Source organism: Uloborus diversus, chromosome 2 (assembly GCF_026930045.1).
Source record: "Uloborus diversus isolate 005 chromosome 2, Udiv.v.3.1, whole genome shotgun sequence".
NCBI classification, from domain to species: Eukaryota; Metazoa; Arthropoda; class Arachnida; order Araneae; family Uloboridae; genus Uloborus; species Uloborus diversus.
Genome location: NC_072732.1, coordinates 85,596,633 through 85,618,739, shown reverse-complemented (window position 1 = coordinate 85,618,739; position 22,107 = coordinate 85,596,633). Strand labels below are relative to the sequence as shown.

The window sequence follows — 22,107 nt, the reverse complement described above, 5'->3', positions numbered from 1 at the left end:
AGGAAATTAAATGCCAAAATCAATAAGACAGTTTCCTAGGTATTGTTACACTTAACTCAGTCTTATTATTTATCTTCGCTTGGTAACAAAGTAAAATCATTTTTAAATGTTCTTAATACACTGGAAGATGGTAGTACTAAAAATAATGATTGGCAGTAAACGTTAAGTATATGAAATATAATCTGCTACATAATAACGAGTTACAATCTAATCAAAATATTCAGCTTAAGTGTTAGGTAACTCTTTTTATAAACATCTTCGTTAAAGAATCCATCATCATGAGAGAACTTGATATCTTTATTCTTCCATTATTTAACAGTAAAAATAACAATTATATAAATAAAATAATAATCAACTTAGATTTAAATTTTACATCACAAAATTACTATCAATCGTACAAACTGCATTGATAAATATGCTTGAATGTATTATGTATTTTTGTATGAAGTTTTACATGTTTTAATGAATGCTTAGTTACTGTTGTAAAAATTTAGTGTAATATGAATGCGTAATTTTATTTTCGATCTGTATGGTAAAAATTATTTTCTAAATTTATTTTTAAGTCAAATTTATTTTATAGCAGCACACAGTACATGATTTATTTAGCATTCCCGTTTCAGAACCATTTTGAGGAAGTTACAAATTTTAAACCCTTATTTTTTTGAAGCCCTCAGTAAACAACGTATGAAATTTCATGAATTATTATTCTTAAACATTACACACTAAACTATTTTTCAAATTTTTCTTTAAGAATAATTTTACTGGGACTAATACAACTGGCAACATTTACAGAAGCTCTTTCGTCGCGCAAAACAAATAGCTGCATCATATTAAAACGGAAAACATTTACCATTGCACGCATTTCACAATGTTTAAAAGTAATAAATACTGCGAAAGAATGTGAAGTTTTCCGACAAGTAAATATTAATATGCGCATTCCTGATGTAGTTGGAATGTTCCAAATGGGAAGTAGTTCCATCCTTCCGGAAATATTTCCTTTCTTCAATTAATTTTTAACTATCATTATGATGTTTTGGACACTCATTGGAAATTCTGTAAGATCATTTGCAACTTCTCATTTATATACTGAGATACCACAATTTAATAAAATATGAACTCCAAGATTAAAATGTTCGTTTTAAATTAAAACTATTATCATTTTGTTTGAAAGTATTTGCATGAGTATCTGTTTTTATTTAAATACTATGCAAAGCTTAGGTGATTTTGCCTAGCATGTAGGGAAATATCTTCTGGGTCATTTTCCCTAAACAGCGCAATTTGGACAAGGCAAGGAATGCAATTCACTGATATAGGGGAATGACAGTTAAAGGGAATAATGCATTTCACTGACGGTATTATAATTTCTGTGGGAAAAGGAAACACTCTCTTTTTATGAAATTGAAAAAGATCCATTGTTGTGGTGTGAAAAAGGAGTTATTGTGGCCATATGGTTCCCTTACATGTGACAGGGGAATGACAAAAAATAAAATTAACTTATATATTGTAATAACTGCAAACAAACAAAAAATAAATAAATGTCACTTTAAGTAAAGTGGGAGAACTCTTTGCAAAAAGGAGTCAATCACTCAATGAGTGATTATTACAAAATCAAAATAATTATCAGATACAGGGTAATAACATTCATTAAAAATACTTAACAAGATTTTACCTTAGACCACCCAATTATACTGCCGTGTGCAGGTAAACGGCAGTAACTGCAGATTTTTCGATTTTCATTTTTTTTGTTTGCATTTTTGATATCTATATTGATATAGTTTTATGGTACAAACATTTTTATTTGGTTGCCGCAGAAAAAAAGCATCTTTTTATCAGTGGTAATTAGTTGTAACTGCTTTTGTCGCAACATTTTGCGGGAAGTCGGCAGTATGTACTTACTGCTCTTTACCAGCCCAGGGGAGAAAGTTTCCGTTCTTCCGTGTGCAGGCAAACAGCAGTAACTGCTTTTATTGCTACATTTTGCAGGTAATCGGCAGAATGCTCTTACTGCGTCAGTTTTATTTACTTGCTACTAAATAAGAGCAATTTTTTAATCAGTGGTGATTAGCAGTAATTGAGATTATCGCTGCATTGTGCAGGTAATCAGTAGCATGTATTTACTGATCTATACCGTCCATAACCATTGCCCGAAGAATGGAACAAAAATGAATCGCTACCAAAATTTGCACCAAGACGCAAAAACAGTTTTCACGATTTTTTAAAAACTAAACTAAGCTCAAGCAATAGCACCCCTATTGGAGGTCATTTTGTGGCCTCTCAAAAAATTCTTTATTCGGCAAATTTAGAGACAATATTGCATTTTTAAAAATGATTCCTAGTCGCTTCTCATCAGATGTAGATATGCGTGCGGAGGTCGTATTTTATCAATCGGCAAAATTGGGAATTATCGCATCTCAAAAATTTAACTTCGGGCATCCTACAGCGCAAGAGAAACTTAAACCATTACTTGAGGAAAATAACCATACTTTATTTCAAATAAAGTCGAAGAAAAAGTTCTGTAATTTCACGGGCCTCAAACATTTAAAAAAAAAATGTTCTTTGATTCGTCATATTCGTGTTCTAAAAACAATAAAACAAAATCAGTTCTTTCTAACATACAGTTATAAAAGATAACATACGAGCAAACACAAGCAACACTTGGCAGACGATAAATAAACGTGTAGCAACAGAACGATTTTGTTCCATTTGTTTTGTTTTGTCGCAAGCGATATTTTCCAAAATTTTTAATATTAAGCGGCTGCAATTTTAGTTGTTCAATGAGAGCCATTGTTAACATATGAAGCATTTCTTTTGCCTAAATTTTCATAGAGATTTATTGGAACATTAAGCGATTTTTCATAATTTGTAAAAATGCCTAAAGAATCATGCAGTTGCCAAGTGACAACACAGGAACATAAAAGAGTTTTCGATAGTGCCATAAGCAATCAAAACATATGCCTATGAATCGAAGCAAGAGAACTCATTCAATCCATCGTCAACTCGAAATTCCATGCAGAATGCTGAAGTTCTTTCAGCGGAGATAGCAAATTATGCTGCCCGTTTTCCAAGACAGCCTATAAAAATACGACGTAGAACTCAGGCTCAACACATTGCTCGAGGTGCGTTAAAAAAAAAGTTTTAATATTCAACGTTTTATTAAAGTCAAAAAATAAAAACTAGAAATCTCAGTTTGTTTAGCAAGGACTGTTTAAATAAGCAAGTATATCTGGTATTTGGGTAGGTACGTATATGTTATTGCATTAAACTTCTATCAAATGTATGTAGGTCATTTTGTTTGATACATACTTCAGTTATATCTTTCTTAAACCAACATATATACATAAAGGCATTTATTTGCATTTTTTATGCAAGAAAATAAAATTTTCTTTTTATTTTCAAGTTACATTTAATTCATTAATTTTAAATTTATGTCAAGTGTCTACACGATATTTATTTATGTTTTAAAACAAAATATATTATTCACTTTGCAATAAATATACTTCGTAATAACGTATCTGCTCCGTATTTTGTCGAATCTGTAGTTATTGGTCATTCAATAGCATATTGTGCAGTTACTGCTAACTACCAGTCAAAAGTGGATGAAAATTACTAGTGCGAAGAGCAGGTAAACGGCAGTATCTGCATTAATCAAAATTTTGATTAAAAATCAAAATGAAACAGATTACCCAAAAAATATTTCGATATAAACATATAGAACCACCTAAAATCAAACTTTAATATTTTATTAATGTTTGTGGGAAATCAAAAACGCGTTTCTTCAAATATCTCAAAAACTCATTTTTGTAGATACTGCCGTTTACCTGCACACGGCAGTATACTCGACTGTGTGTTTTTGCAAAAGGAATCAATTAAGATTATTTCTATGATGAAACCACAAATAAAAGACTAAATTGTGGGTTAATACAACTATTATCAGATGTGAGAAACATTCATTCCATTCTATGACAGGGGAATTACAAAAAATCAAAGTACATTAAAAAAAATAGTGCAAAACTCGAAAAGTCTTTATTTTTCTATTTTAAAACATTGCATAACAGTTGTTAATAGGTTAAACAACAATTTCTTTACAAATATGCATGGCTTCCGGAATCTTTAGGGATTAATTTTGCTTTAAAGTAGAGGTAGAGACATACAGTGGAATGACAGTTATTAAGTAAAATTTTTAAATATATAATAATAATAGAGAGTTTTTTTTTTTAGTTTGCTTTACAAACATAAACCATGTTGTTAAAGCATTCTAGCGTCAGTTTTATTTCAATGCAAGTTAATTTGTTGTTTTTGGAGTAAAGACAAGAATTTAGAAGTTTAGAGAAAATTACCCTTCCCTACATTGGTCTTGAATGGTCCTAAATTTGTTGGTATGCTTGTTCCAGAGGCCATGCATCTTTGAACAATATTGTATAAGGTACTTTTGGAAGAAAAAAAAAGTATTTAAAGAAAAAAATGTGTAGTTAAAAGTGTTACAACTTCTTAAATCAATTTGATAGAGTGTGCATGTTTGTGAGTTTTTTGTTTAATTCATTTGTTTTTGAAGAGAAAAGTTCCGTCTAATGGCATATTTGTTACTTTCGTGCTATATCTCCGGTTTTGTTATGCGGCTAAGAGATGGATGGTAAATGCAATTATAGTAATTATTTAAAACTCACTACTTTGTATCCTACTTTAAGCTGTACTGCTGTGGAAAGGTAAAGCGCAGTAGCTGCAAATTTCATTTATATGATATGTTTTCATTTATTGTACTTTAGCTCTACAGTACAGGCTTATTTTATTTCTAATGAAAATAAAGCACGAAATAACGTCAAATGGAAGCATTTCCCTGTGATTAGAATGGAACCAAAACGCCTTTCTTGAATTATTTCAGACACACATTTCACAGATGCTTAACCTTCCCACGGCAGTGTAGGTCTCTCAACGGTTCAATCCAAAGAGACGTTTCCCGTCCTGCATGTTTGGTCATACATAAGTGCACAAGCACTTGGTTTGTTTGCGATTAACAAAGAACACCACAAACCAACATAAAAAAAGACAAAAAAAAAAACCTTTGCTTTCGCGGTGACTTCTAAATTGTACTTCCAACCAAAGAGGGGGAAAATGCAGTTTAATTCGTTGATAAAGCAATTCGTTAGTCTGTTTATGAAAACGTCGGCTTTTTACCTGTTACATTTGCCACCTTTTGTTTTTAAAATCTAATGTGTCTGCGGGACACTTAGGTAAGATCTGTCACGTCTTTAAAAAATATAAATGAAATAAATTTTACGCATATCCTAGTCCAAACAATTCTAATTTACCAGCAGGCGCACGGTAGATTGTGAGATGTTCTTTTCTACTCGGTCAAAACGTCAGGGTAAACCCTGAGCAGAGTAGGTACGGTAGTGTTTGGTGACTTTAAATAAATAAATGTCTTTGAAAAATCTCTAAATTGGAAATTACTATTTAACCTTTAAAACACCTCTATTAACTGAAAAAAAGGGGAAAAAAAAGATGATATAAAACAGCTAAACAAGCAAGAATATGCAATATTTTATGTTCATAAAAGACTTTTTGACGTGCAACATGCACACAAAATCAGAAACCGACAGATGCGAAACAGATCGAATTTATTACAAAAGGCAATTTGACTCGATATTTAAGTTTTTAATAAAAGTGTAAAGCGTTGTTTAAAGTTGCAGCCTTTATTTCTCTTCTAATACAGAAACTAAAGTCTAACTAAACATAAACGACAACGCCAAGGTTGCGACGGCTGGTGGGATGTCATTGTTGCGAGACTTGTAATGAAGATACTTTTCACAAAATTCAACAACTGTTTTAAACCATTCTTTAAAATTAAAAAAGTTGAAAAAAATCTTCTTTATGTCATAAATTTGAGATTTTTTCCCATTCTTCCGTTTCAGACATTGTGTGCATGTAGCGGGTCAATATTTCGTTTATGACCATAAAGTACCTCATATTCTCGATTGTTAAGATGTTTGCTATCACCCAGTAAAAACTGCCATAATGTCCATAATTATATATATATATATATATATATATATATATATATATATATATATATATATATATATATATATATATATATATATATATATATATATATATATATATATATATATATATATATATATATGTGTGTGTGTGTGTGTGTGTGTGTGTAATAATTATAATAAAAGTGAAAAATATTGAAAACACCACACTAAAATCCCACAGATGCGCAACGCAGCAAAACTAAAAAGCCAAGTAAATATAAAAAGTATACAAGCCAAATAACAAATCTTAAACATTTTATGCGAAAAATAATGATGAGAAAAAGGAATATACAAGCAGCAATTTAATAGAATAAAGTAATAGATTAAAAACTAAAAAAACACGCTTTCGTAGAAAAATGAACTAAAAAGTGAAAAAATATCTTTGGATGATAGTAGTTGACCAATCACTTAATTTCAATGTAATGCAAAAAACCGTAGGGTGCTGTCTATTTACATTTCTGCATGGACAACAAATGGAAGAAATTCAAGACAACTGATAAGAAGCCCCCCACGCTTTTTTGTATTACATCAAAATTAAGTGATTGGTCAACTACTATCATCCAAAGATTATTTTTCACTTTTTAGTTCATTTTTCTACGAAAGCGTGTATTTATTTGTTTTTTAAGCTATTATTTTATTTTCTTCTTTTTAGTTTAACTTGTTTTACGAAAAAATATTCATTTCAACATTATTCAAAATCTTTTATATTCATGAAATTTGCCCCCCCCCCCCTTCCAAAAAAGTACTCAAGGTCTCGGGTGGCATTCGAAACGTGGTCTCTCTAATTTGAAAAATAGCAACTGTACCCCTTAAAGTGTAATAGCCGAGCTCTAAAAACATCCAACTTCGCTGATAAATTGCCTGTGGAGTAATTGTCTAATCCAGCTAATCCATCTCAGTCATCGGGTGTGCGGAAATCATATCTACATTGCTTTGAAAATTTAAGATGCATTTGAATAAAAGTTTTGTTCAACAACGGTCTAATCAGCAATGAATTTCCAATTGAAGGCTCACCTAAATTTTGGCATGAAATTAGTTAAAAACAATTATATTTCATGTTCTAATTACCTTGGAACATTGGAACAAACTTTGTCTGATGCAGAAAAATTGAAGGATTTTTTTGATATTTTAAAATAATTTTTGCGAGCATTTTTAACGTATTTTTTTAAATTTTTCCTTTTTCACATTGCTGAATTTATTCCAAAATATTGATTAAAATTGGAGGAAACTAGCAATTAAAAGAGTTAGTTAATTAATTTGATTATAGAATATTGCATTATCATCGGGTCTGAGGTCACGTGCCAAATTTCAAAAGAATCCGATCGCAGGAAGTGGGCGAAATTTGAGCTGCAAAATTCTGTTACAAGACACATACATACATACATACATACAGGTGAAGCTAATAAAAGCGTGTTAAAAATACGAAAGGTTGAATCCAGAGCTCATCAACCGTGTAGGATTCAATAGTTCTGGTCAAAAGACCAAAAAATTTAACTACAAACTACAAAGAGTATTTAAGCTCCAGTGTATGCAATACAGAGTAACATTGGGCTAAACGCGCTACATGTTAAACAATAAACAAGAACTTAAACCTTAAATTAAAAGCAGGGGATTTCGCATCGACTAATTAGGAAAAACGAGTTTCACTAATTAGCCTCCCACAGGACAGTACCTGCTTAAATTATCTTACCTTAAGATCCGATGCGACCAAAACCAATCCAGTATTCAGCATAACGATAATCAGTGCTGTTATCAACATAAAAGTCAAATTAAATAAAACAAGTCCGTATCCGAAGAAATCAATCCAAAAACCACGCAATTCGTCCGTTTCCCACGTGCAAAAGAAACATCTGTGATCCAACCAAATGGTTTGTCCGAGGCCTTCGAGATAGGAAGGCCATCCAACTAGCAAATGACGTCATCGTTTGTCGATCCACAATGATATTGGGAAGTGAGCACTTCAAATAATATTTTGGTTAAATAAAACTATTTGGTTTATTTATTATTGACTTCTGTTATTTTAGTAGCATTACAAGTTCTACTTTTTCATTTGAAAACATAAAAAGGAACCGATAATCATACATTAAAAAATACACTGAGCTTAATTCATAGTATTTGACATAAAAACATTTATAAGTATTACAAAGTATTCAAATAACTAAACACGATTTTATTTTACAATCATGTTAAAACAAAGTGATAAATAAACAGTGTTATTTTTCATTGGAAATTGTTTTTTAACTAATCGCATTTTAACTACTCGTATATTGTATTGGAACATTAAGTCTTAAGAAGTATTCAAATAAATAAATGAACTTTCATTTTACAATTACATCAAAACAAAAAATAATATTACTATTGTATTTGAATAAGAATTAAATGAAATTTTAAAAAATAAATAGACATTTTTACTTAAGAAAACGGGAAACATGACTGCAATATGTTTCAAAGACATAACATCAAATTAAAGTACATAATACCATATTATTAATGTTAACTTAGCTGAGCAAATTTATGCTTTTCAAAAGACGTGAATGCTTGGGTGCCATCCCCCAAAGTAGACGGTGTCCTACCCCCTTCAATTATGAAAACTTCAAAAAAAAAAAAAAAAACCCAAAACATCTTCACCGCCTTCAAAATTTCAAGGGCACAGTTATTTATAACTACAGCCGTTGAAAAGCTATCATTACTATGAGACTATGATTCCGACCCCCCCCCCTTCGGTGGGCACTCTCGAAAAATTACACAGGAATTCAACTTGAAAAACGTTAATTAAAGAATGTATAATACAACATCATGAATACTGTATGTTGTACATCCAAAAAATGTATTCAATATCTAAATAGCCTTTTTTTTTTCTGGAATTCGGCTATTTTTCCATTTTCAGCTTTTTCTGCTGCTAATGATTCTTGTGTGTGTGGGAGGGGGGGGGGGGGCTTTAATAGTTCATCATTTTAGGCTTTTGAAAAATTATTTTAAAAAGCATTAATTGATGACAAAGTAACCTTTTTCAAAAAACTTTTCATACAATGACCATTTTAACAACTTTCTTTAATACTTAAAACCTCATATATGTTAAATTTTGATCAACATTTTGCTGAGTATGCTCTTTTAGGAAATCAATGTGACAGTTTTGTGACAGGGGGAAGGGAGGGGATAACAAGAAGTGTGACATCACGCGTTGTTTATAACAATATGCTCATGTTGAACAGCGTTACATGTAACAAGGAGGAGGGGGGGGGGGAATTTGTTCAAAAGTTTGCATAATACTTTATAGACAGCCCCTTAATTCAATTTATGTTACAGTTTCAGAGTTCCTGAAAGCTTATTAATAGAACACCCAAGGAGTTCAAAAAATATGTAGTTCAAGATATTTTGCCCTTTTTAAACATAAACAAACAAGCACAGAGCATTTGGGAAAAACACGTTGTGTATCCACTGCTCAAAACTAATCTTTCGCAAGCCCAGAAATTATGAATACCGTTAACTTAACCACAATGTGTGCATAAATATCATAAAACTTAAAGACAACAGTGAAAAAAAACCGTATATATTTTTTTAATTTACGCACAGAACCAGCTTGTTTGAATAACATTGCAGGGGCGTAGTTGGGGGGAAATGTTTGAGTATCGGACCCACGACCTCCGGCGTTCAAATCTAATCTTCTATCTCAGAACTACGGAAGTCCATCAAGGAATGTTTTTTGATCAAAATAACACATGCTAGCGTATGAAACAATTTAATAGAAACGGAAAATATAAGATTAGTTCAGTTAAAACCCTGTTTCAATAAACTTGCTTACATATTAACTGAATATCAACACCAAGTTACGTTGCTTCTGATAGCAACAAGTATATCTGCAGAAAATTTTGATATATGTATATTGTCAGCTTGGAAAATCCATTTCGAATAAATGCGTGTACAAAGTTGAAAAAATAAAGAAATAAAAAGTTGCAAGTTAACCGTTTCAAATATTAAAGCAGTATACTAAAATTACAAATTACAGACAAAGATATCAGAAAGGAAACTGACAATTGTTCGTGTAATGGAGGAAAACGTAAGTAATCTTAGCTGCATAAAATGTAAATTTGTTTATCTGAGAAAAGTACTTACCTCCGAACATTAAAATTTATTCCATGAGACGCCCAGGTTTTTTCTTCACATGCAGGTTGTTCGGAAGCGGAAATCGCTGACTCAAATTCACTCAGCAGACACTTATATTATATATATATATTTTAATTGCCTCTACATTCCGGTACGTGGAAAGGATGAGATAAATCCAACAGTATTGTATTCAAAAATGTGCAGCCGAAGTTAATATTTCCTATTTCATCTATTTCAACCAGACCAAGAAGTACTATTGTTTAACTGGTAGACTGCACTGCTTTTTAAAGTTTCGCGCCAAATTCAAAGATCGACTACTGGTGGCGTAACGAAGCGGGGGGGAGGGGAGTTGTCTGGCCTGTTATCACGTGGGTCTCGGTTTGTCACGGTTGTATCATACATTTACACAGCTAAACGGTTTCAAGAGAAGCGAAATGTTCATCGAAGGCTATACTTGAGCAAATGTTTTTAACCAGATTTTTAGATTTTTAGAAAAGTTATTGTTTAAAAAGTTTATTTTTGAGAACAGAAATTTCTTCATTAAAAGAGGAAATAGTATTGCAAATTCTTTTTATTCTGTTAGCTTATGAAACAATGATGCCAATAAAAACCTTTTTACTTAGCAGAATGAAAAATCTTATAGGCTGTTAACTTTGAAATTAAATTCACGCCTTATATATATATATATATATATATATATATATATATATATATATATATATATATATATATATATGTGCAGTGGCGTCTTTACGGGGGGGGCGCCCCGGGGTGTCATCCATCTGGACGTGCCACCCAAAGTGAAATTGCCAAGTCTTTGAAAAAACTGAAACTAAAATGCATTTTTAAGACGACAAATTTTAAAATAAAATCCCCCCCCCCTTTCTCTATTTATCATTCTACATCATGGTGTGAATACTATACTCAGGATTAGGTTCATATTGTCAACACTTAGACCAAGTAGGGAGCTATTTCGATAATTGGGAATCCGGCGATCTTTCTTCATTGGCGTCAATTTTTGGCTCCAGCGCCTGCGCGAGAGGTATTTTTCTTCGCAAATCAAAACAAAGAGATCGGAAACATCTATTGACGTTGGGTTACTATAAATCAGCAAGGTTGCCAAAATAAAATTATTTACACCAAAAAATGAGACGACCGCGCCAGATTCCTAATTACCGAAATATCCACCAAAGTAGTGAACTCTCATACCAAAAAACTGAAACCCATTTTCTTTCATCTGTTTGAAATAATTACAGGGCCACCAATTTCATACACCCCCTAACTTGTTTGAGCTTTCAACGCACATGCACGTAGTACAATTTATATAAAAAGCATTCAGAGTAGTTTTTTTTCTGAAAATTGTACGAATTTTATGTTTACGTAGAATATTATTTTTATTATCATTATTATTATTTTTTTTTGCATTTGTAAGAAGGAGGGGGGCACACCAGAAACCGCCCCGGGTGTCACACATGTTAAGTTTGCCTCATTTATATACATATATATATGTATTTTTTTATTATTTATTAAAGAGTTCAAGAAAAAGAACAATAATTTAGGCTAATCCTGACCGCAACTCTCAAGCAGTTTTCTTAATTTCCTATATTGTGACCAGTCTAGTCACGTCAAAGAAAGGCGTGGTGCTCTACTCTTTTCTCATCTAAGGTTAACCTAATATAGAAGCGTATAGATCGATAAATGTTCTTTTCGATCAATATCCATTTGAAGGTACAAGAAAATATTTTGTGCTTTTCTTGTATTGGATAATTTCGTTTATTAGTTTCGAAGCCATTTTTACGTTTCATGGAAGCACAAATAAATTATTTTTACTGTGTGCGGAAGAGATTTTAGTACTTGAAAGTATTAATATTTTAGAGTCAGATGCACTGGTTTCGATTTTAATCAATTGCATGTTTAGTTTTATTTTATACAGTTGTCCTTTCTTTTCAACCACTTTAAAATGGTTTTGTTTACCATCGAGGCACTGATAAATTAAAGATGAGAAAATCCCAGAAACCATCTTCGAGAATCTGCACCAATTTTTTCTTAAGAAATCTTAAATCAATTTTAACAAGTAATAAAGTAGAGTTATTTACTTCAAACTTAAATAAATAAACGAAATGTAAGTCATCATTTGACTTTAAAAGTACTTTTGGAAAAAAAAAAAAAAAAAAAAAAAAAAACACGGCTGCTAAAGAACTTTTTATGAAAATATTATTCTTAAATGCTTTTTGTGGAATAGTTGGGTTTTCATTATCGAAATCTATGGTACCTCTGCATTCTTTCTGTATATTGATCATTTATAACTTTACTTGCTGCAAAAAATTAATTTTTAAAATATAATGAAATTCCACCTTTTTTTTTTTTTTGCTTCAGGAGCAATGAGAATTATATAAATGTTTTTGTGTGGCATACATTGCCTCCGTGTAAGAATTCTTTTACTTAATTATTCGCCACATAATACACTCCTGTTTGTGAAAATTGCAACACCATGAAGGAAGCATCATAGTTGAATAAAATTTAATACACAGTTGAGTGGTAATGGTACAAATAAATGATTACATTTTCAAACCAAACAAACAATAAAAAGAGATAGAAAATAGTATTTTGTGTGACCACCTCACGAAACAATAAGAGCTACTACACGACTCGGCATGGAGTGAAACAAAGTTTGAATATCTGCCTGCTGAAGAGTCTTCCATATTGTTTGTATACGCAACCAAAGTTCGTCTGTTGAAGCAACAGGACGAGGATCACGAGCGAGACGCCGCCCAACGAAATCCCACACATGTTCAATCGGTGACATATCCGGGGAATATGTAGGCCAAGGAAGAAGATATACCTGCTGCGAATCAAGGTAGGATTTGACAGTCTTGGCGACATGTAGACGGGCATTATCCTGCTGAAATACAGCCACTAGCAGTCCTTGCAGGAAAGGAATAGCTTCGGGCTGTAAAACTTCATTTATGTATCGGGTAACGTTCAAATTTCCCACAATTCGTAGCAATTGTGATCGTCCATGATATGCTATGGCACCCCAGACCATAACTCCAGGTGTTCGTCCACTGGGGCGTTCGATAATGCACTCCGGAATGTCCCGTGCACCGGCAAAGCGCCTGACACGAATTCGGCCATCATGGTGCCACAAATTGACGCGGGATTCGTCAGAAAAGACGACCAGCTGCCAATCAGCACGCCAGATCCTATGCACATTGGCCCATCGTAGCCACAGGCGGTGATGATTTTGCATGAGAGGAATCCTGTAAAAAGGAATCCTTGCGCGCAGCCCACGCTGCAGCAGACGTCTCCGAATTGATGAAGCACACAATGAAACACACCTGCAGCTGTTGACCACTGTGCTGCCAATTGTCTAGAAGAAGCTGTGCTGTCCGACAGTGCCACACGCACCAGGTGTCTGTCATCGCGAGCTGACCTCTCATTTCGGGGTCCACTCCCGGATTTCCAAGCTGTCCGACCCTCGTCCGTCCACTGCTTCCAAGCACGCATAATTGTGCTGCTGTTACGCTGCACACGAGCAGCTACTGCACGATAAGACAATTCAGCTTCACGATGGCCGACGATTCTGCCCCGTTCAAACTTCGAAATTTGCTCAAATTTCGCTTTCTTTCGTCGAAGAGGCATAGTAAAGATTCAGTTAACGTTTATTCTAGCATATAACCACCGATAATCACACACACATCGCTACAGCCGTCTATTTATATTCGGTTCGATCCGCCGTTCAGAGAGCGCTGTTCAGCATAAGCATTGTCTACCGGTGTGCAATTCTAATCATTTGCATATCATGCCCTACTTTACATTTGCTGCAATTTTCAGCTCACTCGCGTAAGTGCAATTTTCACAAACAGGAGTGAGTGTATTACAGGGTATTTTGACCCTTAAATAGGATGATCTGTGGGAGACCCCAAATCACAGATTCTAGTGACTAAACGTCGCAGGTTTTTGATATAAGGTATCAAAAGTCAATCATAGTAGAATTTGCAACAGTCACTTCCATCTATAGTTCCAAATAGGAAACAAACGTTTCATGTTTATCTAGTTGTTGCATATGTTCACTTACTAGAATACTGCATAAATTTTTATTTATACCCTTCCCTCCTAAAAAGAAAATATATATATATATATATATATATATATATATATATATATATATATATATATATATATATATATATATATATATATATATATATATATATATATATATATATATATATATCATATGTACAAATATATCCTGAAGCATTACCATAAACGTTTCCTGAACTTTGTTTTTAAATTATTACACAAATCATTTTTTATATTTTTAGATCATATACCAAATTCTGCTCATTTTTGTGCTAGAACGATATTGTGGATTTTTGAAAATAAAATTAAAATTAGGTATTCAACAACTAGTCAGACAACCTTACTAACAGTCTAAACAATTTCTTTCAGGCGTGGAGGCAGCAGCACCACTCCCAGCACCTGTGACCGCAGGGATGACCCGCGTAGGAAACCACACAAACAGCAGTGACCCACAGTCGGTCAACAGCAGAGTATTCGTTGGAAATCTGAACACATACGTCGTCGGAAAGGAAGAAGTGGAACGAATTTTTAGTCGCTATGGACGACTCATTGGCATATCCATGCACAAGGGATATGCATTCGTACAGTACACAGACACGTGGGATGCCAGGAATGCTGTGGTTGGAGAGGATGGAAGAACTGTTGCAGGACAACTCCTTGGTGAGTCGAAGATAACCTTTTTCCAATCAAAGCAAAAATTCTTTCGAAAATCTTTGAGCGGTAGATGCTTCGTTTAAGATCACCAGGCATTTTTTTCTTGAGCCAACTGACGCATTTACAGTTAGATGGGCTTTAACAGCTAGATTGGGGGGGGGGGGGGGAACTACCACCAATAGGGCCTATGCTGCTACTGCTTTTTAAAATCATCAGTTTTAAGACTGTATTTCACCATGAACTAAATGCGTCTTGATAGCTCACTAAGCTTTGTACTTCTTAGAAATGTATCATTATTTATTAGTTTGCGCGCTTAAGGGCATCCTCAATAATGTAACTGCTTTTCGGGTTTGTATACTGTTGTCGATCCAGGGTTTTTCTGACTAAAGTTTAACCTTAAACGTCTCAGGATTTTAATGTGTACAACTGCATTAATGAACCAACGAGGATAAGTAGATGTACCGAGGATAATCAGATTCCCTTCACATACCAAAAGATAATAAGCCATATAGAATTATTTTAAAGAATAAAGAAGATAGGCCAATAATACGATATAGTATAAGGGCTGTGATTGGGTCGTCATCCATTCAGGATGGACATCAAGATCCACTTCTTCATCGAGTGATCTTACTCTGTAGCAGTTCTGGTGAATTGTTATGCACGAACATCCGGGGTAGACCACGACCTATGCGTTCGCAAAGTAGTTTCATTACTATTATTTTATATCCTACTTTTATTATGCAACATGCACATACTTGCACATGAAATAACTTTTTTTTGTTTCGAATGTGCTCGGTCACCTCTGACACTGAGCTGCAATGAAAAAATAAACAATTACAGCATTTTCTTTTTTCACATTTTTGAGCTTTAAATATCAATTTCTAAAACATTTCGAAGCCATTTTTCCGATCACATTCAAATAATTCAATCGTATAATCTGTTCTATTATAGTCATGCCGCTCTATGTCTTTCTCATACCTGTCTGAATGGGGCTAAAAATGGCTTTACTGGATAAAAATTTAGCTTAAATGATTTTTCAGGAAAGAAAATCGCTTCAAATCAAATTATTCAAAACATGTAAAAGGAATTTTTCAACATCTTAAATTGTATATCCATTGTTCTTAAACGAAACCCAAAGTTTTTGTACTGGTGGACGTAAAACTTCAATGACTTTACAACATTTTAATAATGTTTCCATAAAGAAACAGTACACACTGGTGTGCAAAAATTAAGGACGAGACGGTTTTTTCAATATAACTTTGTACAAAAGCTTTCCAAATCAACACATTTAATACCGTAAGATCCCCAATACGTAAGGATATTTTTAATGTAAGCAACATTTACCAAAAGAGAAATCAGAGGGATAAAAAGAAGCTTTATTGAAAAAGTAGCATGGAGCGCAATGCGACTGAAGGCCGAAACATCCCTGTCATGGGTGTCCAGCAAGAAATATCTGATCTTTAGTAGGGGTTATGATCTCCCCCGACTGCTAGGCAGGTTTCACAGCGTCTGCCCATGCTGAGAATGAGGGTGTCAATGAGTTGTTGAGGCATTGCTGCCCATTCGTCTTGCAGCGCCAATCGAAGCTCCTGAATCGTTACTGGTGGTAAGGTACGAGCTGCCAAGCGTCTGCCTAGAAAATCCCATACATGCTCGATGGGGTTGAGATCCGGAGAGCGTGCCGGCCAATCCATACGTTCAATATCCTCACTCTCTAAGAGCTGTTCGGCAGCTACTGTGCGATGACATGGTGCATTGTCGTCCATGAAAAGGAACTGCGGACCCATAGCGCCTCTAAAAAGACGCACATATGGAAGAAGAATCTGGTTACAATAACGGGTTCCGTTGACTGAACCTGCGTCGAAGATGTGAAGATCTGTACGACTACCAAGCATGATGCCTCCCCAAACGAGAACACCGCGACCTCCATACCTGTCCCTTTCAATGATTTTCGAGGGATGATTGCGGCTTCCCCGCTCTCTCCAGATGAGTATGCGATGAGAATCGCTACTCAGATTGAATCTGCTCTCATCTGTAAAGAGTATTCGTCCCCATTCATTGTCTCTCCAATTCCGGTGTTCCCGGCACCACAGAGAACGCCTTCTCCGATGGACAGGCGTTAGAGGTACACACCGCATAGGGCGTCGTGCAAACAGACCACCACCGTGCAGTCTTCTGGCCACGGTAAAACGCGATATCGGTCGTCCAGTCGCCTGTGTCGTGTGTCTAGCGATTTCTCCCGCTGTCTGCCGCCTGTTTCTTCTGGCCTGTAAGACAATATACCGGTCATCTGCGGGTGTGGTTCCTCGTGGACAACCACTACTGAACCCCCGGATTGATGTTCCTGTAGTTTGAAATTGTCTCCAAAGTCGTGAACCGATGCTGTGAGCAATTCCGAACCCTGCAGCCACACTTGTCACACTGCGGCCTTCCTCCAACTTCCCAATAATTCGACCTCGGGTAAAAGCATCCAGATGTCGTCTAACAGATCGATTATTCGCTATTTCTCGCTGAGGCAGCAACTCGATGTGATTTTAACTGCTATACGGCGTGCAATCTCTTTGTCAGAAATACTGATCTTACACCGACAACATGCTTTATACTACTCAGACACTCCCCCATTTCGTCTGCCTGCATATTTGAGCATGTGCTACCGTACATCACCTTACTTAATCTCCTGATTGGTCTTTCTGTCCGCTCTGCCTCTTCGTTCAGCTGATATGCTAATTTTTCTACTTCGTCCTTAATTTTTGCACACCAGTGTATATTGTTCATTCAATACGTTCTTTTAAAACATATTTGAAGCAGAAAATGTTCTTCCAAGATTGAACCATGAATTTAATTTCAAAGTAATATTATCGGAATTTCACCATGTACAGAAATGTTATGGTTTTGTCAATTTTTTAGTTTCGAAGAATTTTATCCTCTACTTGAGTACTCTGAAATAACTAACTTTGAAAAAAAAATATTTATTCGATTTGATGCAATGCAGGTTTTTTACTAAAAAAAAGGTAGAGAAAGAATGTGGGACAGAAAATATTTCCGATTTTCAAAAAAAATTTCTGAATTCTCGCAAATGTGTATTGCCTAAAAGAAGTTTGTTATCCAAGACTTTGCTACAATTTTTTGCGTAAAGCAATAATAACGCGTAAACATAGTACTTACTAACCAACTGAAAATTACAAGTTAAAGTTGATTTATTTTGGTTGGGGGAGGGGAGGAGCAGACATAAGATAATCTTTTCGTTTCTTATAATCTTTTAATCTAAAATTATGAACCATTCAATATTGCTGAGTGTAGAGTAAGCAAAATAAAAATAAAAAAGCTGTATCAAACAGAAAACATATTTAGATAATACATTAATTGTTATAAGCATTTTCACAGGACTAAAACAATTGAAAAGTTTTATACCTTTAAAATCGTGTATATATATATTTTTTATTTTGTTAAACCATTATTGACCATTTCCACGGAAAGTGGCTCTGGTACACTGAGAAAAGGAAGTTTTTCATATAAAGTGAAAGAAAATCATATGTTTAGCTGAAAAATGTATGTTTTTTACAATTTCAGCATCAATTCTGATTAAAAAAAAAAACATTTTTTGTGCCAGATGTGACAATACGGCGACAACGGCAAAAAAAAAAAAAAAAAAAAAAAAAAAGCTAGATGGATTCAAAAGCCGTACTTCCCTAACATTAATTTGTTCTCAAAATTTCAAAAAACTATGAAATACATTTAAAACAAATATTCCGATATAATTATGTGTTGTAAATTTATGTAAAAAGGTTTTGATAAGTTCTTAACCAAAGGAAATACTATGCCCTTTTTTTTAGTCCCGCAACGTAACGCATAAAGTAGAAAAGTTTTTCTCCAAAGTTAAATTAGAACACTAAAAGAAAAAATCTTGTATTTAAAGTTAACTTGATACACACACACACACATAAGAAATACAACTTAACTTTTATCTTCATACATTTATTAGAATATATTTAATTGACTTGAACTTTTAGACGCTAATTGGGGAAGTTCCTCGATTTAGATATTTTTATAGTGATTTCAATAATGTCTTATAGATCTAAACTAAAAGACGCTAATTGGTGAAATTTAACGATTTTACTCCTACAGATTAGAGGAATTACTTTTTTTAAAGAAAAGCACAGGAATTAAACGAAAACATAAACGCTTGAAGAAAATTACTGTATTTTTGCTAAGCATACTTTATGTTGGCTACTGCTTCGGAAAAAAAAAACAATAAATAAAACCAATGTTTAGATTGTTGCTACTTAATTTCAGACAAGATGTAAAATAACTTTATAGCCAATTTTACCACGTGTAAGCGAAAGAACGAATGCGTTGTTTTCTGTAAATAATCGTTTTGCATCTTGCACAAGATTCAGATTTTTTTTTTCGTTTCAGGAGTGTTCAAAGTTCACTTATGAAGTAGCTACATTAAATATCTTTTTTTTTTCTAATTAAAACTTTAGTTTGAAAATTTAATCACGTTTGAAAATATAGTCTACGTGTCTCATTAAAAGGTAATAATTTATTCAAACTATCAGTAATAATAATGAATTAATAGGGAGCAGATTTTTAGGAATCTGGGAATAAAAACTGTTGCTATATAAAACCATATTTGTTTCCCTGGAGTTGATAAATGAATAAAATAAAAGTACTTTCCATTAATTAGTCAAATACTACGATTTTCAATCTTCAGTTTCGCGTAATTTTGCCAAAAGAAATTGTTGGCATTTTACAAGCTTGCCAAATGAGTTCAGCAACTGTTAAGAAGTCTAAATCCGTCAAAATTTTTAAATCGAAATAATTCACGAATTTTACATTGCTTTTCTATATTTTAGATGCATTTGAAAGTAAAGAAAATTTAAAAATCTATATTTGTAATTATTTGAAAAAAACCGAAAGAAGTGAAGAAAGTAGAAAAGTAAGTGCTGGTGACGATATTTAAGAACTGAAAAATAAAATATTACATATTTTCTTCAAAATAATGTTGTAAGAAACTGAAACTGAAAGTTCCGGTGACTCAAGATTGTATCGGTAACTGCTCCAAAAACATTTCCCAATTTTGTTTCACTGCATCAGCCCCATTAAAGTTACTCTACTGATGCTTCCATTACTGAAACTCAAAATGTATAATTTCTGAGCCATATAAATAAAGAATAAGGTAGAACGAAAAAGTTACCAAACGAATTTAACATTTTTTTAAAAAATAAATTTGAAAGACCAGAGTTAAAGCAAAAAGTCATTTTCAAAATCATTTGCGCCTGTTTTTATTAATTAGCACCTCTTTTCTTTTTATTTTATTTTTTTTATACACATCTAACGTTACGTACAATACTAAAAACACTAAAAGGACAAAACACTTTTTGCATTAGATATTTGTTTAATGCTTCAAAAAGCGATGTTCTTTAAGAAGGAAAAAAATTGAATCTTCTCCCTCAATGGCAGCACTTTATTGGTTACAGACTGAAGAAAATGTGTTATTGATTTTTTTTAATAAAGGGTTTAGTTTTTTTTTTTTAGCGACATCTAAAAACAACATTTGGTCACGTTTAGTTCTATCAACCATTTGTTTTCATTTCGGATACAAAAAACGTAATGTTATCAATCGAGCGGCTTTTCTATTTTTTGAATGCATTGAATTATTTTTTTAAAAGAAATCAAATTATATATATTTTTTAAATTTTTTCATAAACTAGGCTGATATTGAGCAGTAAGCTGAAAGCGAAACAATGAATCGAAAGGCTGAGAATTATTTAGACACTATAAACTAGAATTATTTTCCACAACAGAAAGAGGATATATTCACGCAACTTGTAGAAATTCGGGAGACTCTTTCGCAAATATACTTGGTTTTTATTGGAAGCTGGTAGAAACATGTAACGATCCTGGAAGGTTTTCGGGAATACTGCTTGATGTTTTAAGTTTTTTTTACAACGTAAACACGTTTTTCTGTAATTTTTATTCACTAATTCCATAAACGTGCAAAAAATATCGTGGATACTGATATCAATATTGAAGTTTCATTTTTGTCTTGTATTCGATCTTGCTGTTTTTTTCTACTAAATCAGGCATATATTCCTCCATCTAACATGCGATTCTGAGGATAACGGTATGTATGATACCCCTTTTGGGGTAGAAATCAAGGATATGTTACAAAAATAATAGTTTGACTCCCAGTTTTCCAACAGATAAAAGCATCTGGTCACTTACGGTGATTTCCATAGGAATTAAATTTAGAAGTAATTTAGAAGCACGTGTCTGAGCTAAATAGACGATAAATGGATCTTTAACCAACGCCTTCGTAATACTAAATACCTGTCGCATTTGCTTCAAAAATGAACTACACTTGAATGGTAATATTCCAATAGACAGCGCTAAGGCCGGCTCTAGTAGTTTTGCCGCCCCAAGAAATGTATACAAGTGCCGGCTCCTTATCTTAAAAAAAAAAAAAAATATATATATATATATATAAAATATATGAAAAGGAAAAAATTTATATATATATATATATATATATATATTAGGGTGGTCCTTATTTTTGAAGTTGTAGATATTTTACGCGACGCCCCCTCAATTTGTTCCGTTATACGAATAAATGATCCATGCAAAATTTTACGTCAATCCTTGAATATTAACACGTGCCCCTAGGGACCCCCCTTTTTTGAGTTTCGAAGAAAAAATTGCGGAATTTCTTATTTTTATGTAAAAATATTCTTACGTTTCATATTTAAAGTAATTTTGAACCTCAATAGATGTTGCTACTTCCAGATCAACCATTCTCTCACTTTAATTCTGCAAAATTTTACATATTACAGATGGTACATGTACACCAATGGCCTTGGGACAGGCATACCGCTATTCGCGCTCGTTTCAAACTAAGCGGCAGGGGAACATTTCTTTCCACCAAGATGGACACAAGAGATTCTAAAGGCCATTAATGAATGACCTAGGCCATTAATGAATGATCTTTGACAACAACAAATTGCCTCCTCCAGGCTTTCGAGGTGTTGATTTAGAAAATTTTCTGTGTATGGTATGTTCTAATCGGTGTGGAAAATAGACTCGCTAGGTTTGAATGCTGTAAATATAAGTAATGGAAATTATATTTTAATTTGCTGTTCTTTAGTTATAAATATCCTTAAATGTTTATAAATTCTTAAAATATAAATTTTGAAAAATCCTCGATAACTCCACCATAAAAATA

The 22,107-nt window shown here is 33.4% G+C and overlaps 1 protein-coding gene across 2 annotated transcripts in view; it reads left to right on the top strand.

The window, feature by feature from the left end:
• LOC129235270 (heterogeneous nuclear ribonucleoprotein C-like) overlaps window positions 1-22,107 on the top strand; it is a 353,914-nt gene that overhangs the window by 261,626 nt on the left and 70,181 nt on the right. For both annotated transcript variants that reach the window (XM_054868982.1, XM_054868984.1), the window contains exon 2: window positions 14,601-14,891. In XM_054868982.1, coding sequence (XP_054724957.1) covers window positions 14,601-14,891 — 291 coding nt within the window. The remainder of the gene's footprint in view (window positions 1-14,600; window positions 14,892-22,107) is intronic.